This window comes from Mangifera indica, chromosome 1, assembly GCF_011075055.1.
Source record: "Mangifera indica cultivar Alphonso chromosome 1, CATAS_Mindica_2.1, whole genome shotgun sequence".
NCBI classification, from domain to species: domain Eukaryota; kingdom Viridiplantae; phylum Streptophyta; class Magnoliopsida; order Sapindales; family Anacardiaceae; genus Mangifera; species Mangifera indica.
In genome coordinates, this window is record NC_058137.1 from 5,068,566 (window position 1) to 5,072,491 (window position 3,926).

Here is a 3,926-nt window from a genome sequence, read left to right on the forward strand (position 1 = left end):
TTCGTTTTGACTCCTCTCTCCGAATTAAGAATTGAGCATAAATATGATTTACAGCTGGTTATAATTTAGTGACAGTAAGATTCATATTGATCCATAACCCGGTAAGACAATTAGGGGTGTTTAATTTGAGAAATATTTTATTATTAAAATTAGAATATTATTTTGAAAATTATTAAATATAAATTATTATTATTATTATTATATTTAATAAAATTTGATAAACTATGTAGGTATAAATAATTATTGTATTTGATTAAATGTAATAAAAAGATATTAGTATATTATTTTACTTAAATACTTTTAAGGGTAATTATTCTAAAATATTGTTTATGTTATTTATTATATTAATTGAACAAAAAATTATTTTTTCTCAAAAAAAATTAATAAGTAAGGATATAATTATAATAAAATGAAGATTATTCTGATAATCTTTTAATATCTAAGGTGAAACTCTTATATTATTTGTCACATCACCATTGGTAATAGAATATTACTGGAATATTTTATTACTTATAAATTAAATAAAATAATGTAAGTAATAAAAGATATATTATTCGAATAATGTTTAATGCTTTCTAACCAAACACACTCTTAGAGAGTTAGTTAAGATCATCATAAGCTAAAGGCCAAAAGATTTATTCCCATCTAGGGTTCAATGCAAACTTAAATTTATATTCGTTAATTTTCAAAAATCTAAATAGTCATACATTTGTTAAATTTTACTACTATTGTTAAGAAAAAATTATCATTTAAAAATTTTATTTAAACTCATATTTTAAGAATACTTGTAAGTTTTAAAATTTTTATTTCTATCCTTTAACATCATATTTTCCAAATTTTAAAACTAACTCCCCCCTTCCAAGTTTAGGGTTCGAACTCTCATATTTTTTTATATATAGTCATCTCCTAGCTTTATAAACGATCTCAATTTCACCCCATCCACTTCAGTTTCCAAAACCTTATTCTCCGATAATCATTTGCCAAAGATGAGTGGACAAGAAGTAAAGAAGATCTTCAACCAGAAGACAACGAGATCTTCGATGAGAAGATGAGGAGCAGAGAAGATCTTTGATGAGAAGACGAGGAGATAGGCGACCAACAACTTTGACGAGAAGACAAGCAGATCTTCACAGCATTGACAATCTTCGATGAGAAGACAAGGGAGATAGATCATCGAATGATCACCAAAAGAGGGAAGTTCTAGTCTATTGGAGATGGAATGAAACTAAGAGAACCAAAGAGAAGGAGAATACCACATCACCATCTCTGACCTTACGCAGCGATAACTGAAAAACCTTTAAAGAGAAAATATTAATTTTTTAAATTTTAAATAAAAAATTTTATTAAATTTTAAAAAAATATGATAAAATTTTAACTTTTTAAATATTTTAATAAATAATAATTTTATCCTTCACAATTATTATAAAATTTAACATACAAATAAATATTTAAATTTTTTATAATAGTCTAGTGAAAATAGGTTTGTATCAAACTTGGGTGGGAAATAGTCATTTGGCCGAAGCTTAAAATGGTTAAACATCTTTCTTCCATAACTGGTATGGCAATTATACCTAACAAACTTTTAGCCTAACTATTATCGCTACTTCTTTTCAACTGCCTATCAACATTTCCATGTTAAATCTTCTTCCTCAATAAGTAATTGCAATCCCAAGAACAAGTTACGAGAAAAAAAAAAAAAAAGGGAAAAATTCATAAGAGTTTTCCATTGAGAAAGAACAACTTGGATTAACATTTTAAGGTTTTTTTTTTTTAACTTCACATATAATAATATAGTTTTTTTTTTTTGTCATTTTTGTTGCGTGTTTTCGTCCCTAACCATCTAATGAACAGGGTAGAATCTTCACCAGTCTTCCTCTCAATCTAAACACTATTACTTAGATATCCATTACCCACCTCTCCCTCTCTCTGTACATTAACTACAATTATTCTCCTAAAGAAAAGAGAAAACGCAAATCCCAGTTTTCTCTCACACATTTAGTAATCTCAGATTCTCTGCATCGCAACATTTCTAAACAAACCGTCGCCGCTTCCACCACGACCCTGATAACATACTCCACCTCTCTGCTCTTCAATGGAAGCCATGTAATTCCTCACCTCCTGTCTTATCATTTCCTGCATCACCCCCATAAACTCTTTACTGAACCCCACAAAACCAACGCCCTTCGACCCACTTTCTGCAAACAAACCCTTTGTATTTACAACCTTACTTGACTCCACCGCTTTTTGGTTCGTAACTTCACTTGAATCCGCCCCCGGAAGTGACAGACTCAGTGAAGTTGGCGGATCGTTGGTCGACGACGTCGTTTCAGGTCTCCCTAGGGGTTTAAAAATATTATGACCCGATGACAACACGTGTACGCTAGAATCGCTTACGTCAGATCCAGATGGACTACTCGGGTTCATGTAAAGCCCCGTAGTCAACGGCACACCTGATCCTGCACTCACCGATCTTTTCAACGGCTGATTTTGAATATTATCACCGAAAGCCCCGTCGTACCCGTTAATAAAACTACCAAAATTACCATCCTCAGCCATTGAAGCTGAACACTTCCGTTTCAAAGTCGAGTTCCAGTGGTTCTTGATGGCGTTGTCAGTACGGCCGTTGAGTAGCCGCGCGATTGTCGCCCACTTGTTGCCAAAGCGAGCATGAGCACGTAATATGGTTTCGTCTTCTTCGGGAGTGAAGGCGCGGTGCTCAACTTGGGGCGAGAGCTGATTACACCAACGGAGGCGACAAGACTTGCCGGATCGTCCGGGGATTGACTTGCTGATTAAGGACCAGTTTCTAGGGCCATGCTTTTGAACAAGCTGTTGTAACGCCTCATCCTCTTCGGGGCTCCATGGACCCTTGATCCGATCCACATCTTTTCGGTTAAACTCCATAAGATGTAGAGAGAGGAGATTGCAATGGCACCTGTTCGGTTTGGAGTGAGACTAATGGAGCTGAGAAGGAGAAGAATTGGAAATATATAAGAGAGGAAAAGGAGTAACCCGGAGAACCGGTAACAGTTTAGGTTGTGAATTCGTTATTTGAGGTATTCGGTTGTAGGTTTCTGGGTTTGGGATACAGCTGGAGATGGACACGCGTCAAAGTGCTGTTGCACTGATTAACATGCGTCGCTCTTTTTTATAATCTATCTGCTTTTGTTCCTCTAATCTACTCTTTTATGGAGCGTCTGTCCCACTCTCTCTCTCTATTTCTTTTCAACTAAAAAGAATACTTATTTAGGCTTTTATTGCCAGGAGCGGGAGAGCGTGCTTTTAACATTTCAAATAAATTTTCAACTTTTAAATAAATAAAATACCCAAAGTAAAACTAGATTTTTTACCTTTCTTTTTTTTTTTTTTGGGAAGTAGAGAATTTTTTTTGTTAAAATTAAGAATAAAGACTTAAATAATTAAAATTTATATAATCGAAAACAAGATAAAGATAAAATAAATGTATTTTTTTAATTTGTCTCTTTATTTATATATTTTTTTAATTCTTTTTTATTAAATTATTTTTAAAAATATTTATGATATTTGATAAATATTTTATTATTTTTTTGAATGATGATAGAGAAAAAGAAGTGTATGAATTTTTTTCTCGTGAATAGAAGGAGAAGATGGGAGAAATTTAGGCTAGAATGGAAAACGTTTCCCTGCGCGAGCAGACATATTAGAAAAGGTGAAGAAAGTGAGTGCACGCTCTCTCTCAAAGCGTAAGACAGAGCATATGAAATTGTGGGAAATAAATAAGAATTGAAATTTTTGACAAACTAAACTGTGATAATATTTTATGATTGAAAACTAAAAATACAAAATAAAATATCTGAGGATAAAGATGGGAAAAGGCTGGGGTTGGGTAAGATTTTAGTCTGAGTTTGACCGAAGTGTCCAGGCTGTATAGCATTCTTTTCTTCTAT

At 32.9% G+C, this 3,926-nt stretch overlaps 1 protein-coding gene across 1 annotated transcript; it reads right to left on the minus strand.

The window, feature by feature from the left end:
- Positions 1-1,870: 1,870 nt before the first annotated feature.
- Positions 1,871-3,008, minus strand: LOC123208393 (transcription factor MYB73-like). Its single transcript, XM_044625915.1, has one exon. It carries the CDS (start codon positions 2,902-2,904, stop codon positions 2,005-2,007), a length of 900 nt encoding a protein of 299 aa, XP_044481850.1. The 5' UTR covers positions 2,905-3,008; the 3' UTR covers positions 1,871-2,004.
- Positions 3,009-3,926: the final 918 nt, after the last annotated feature.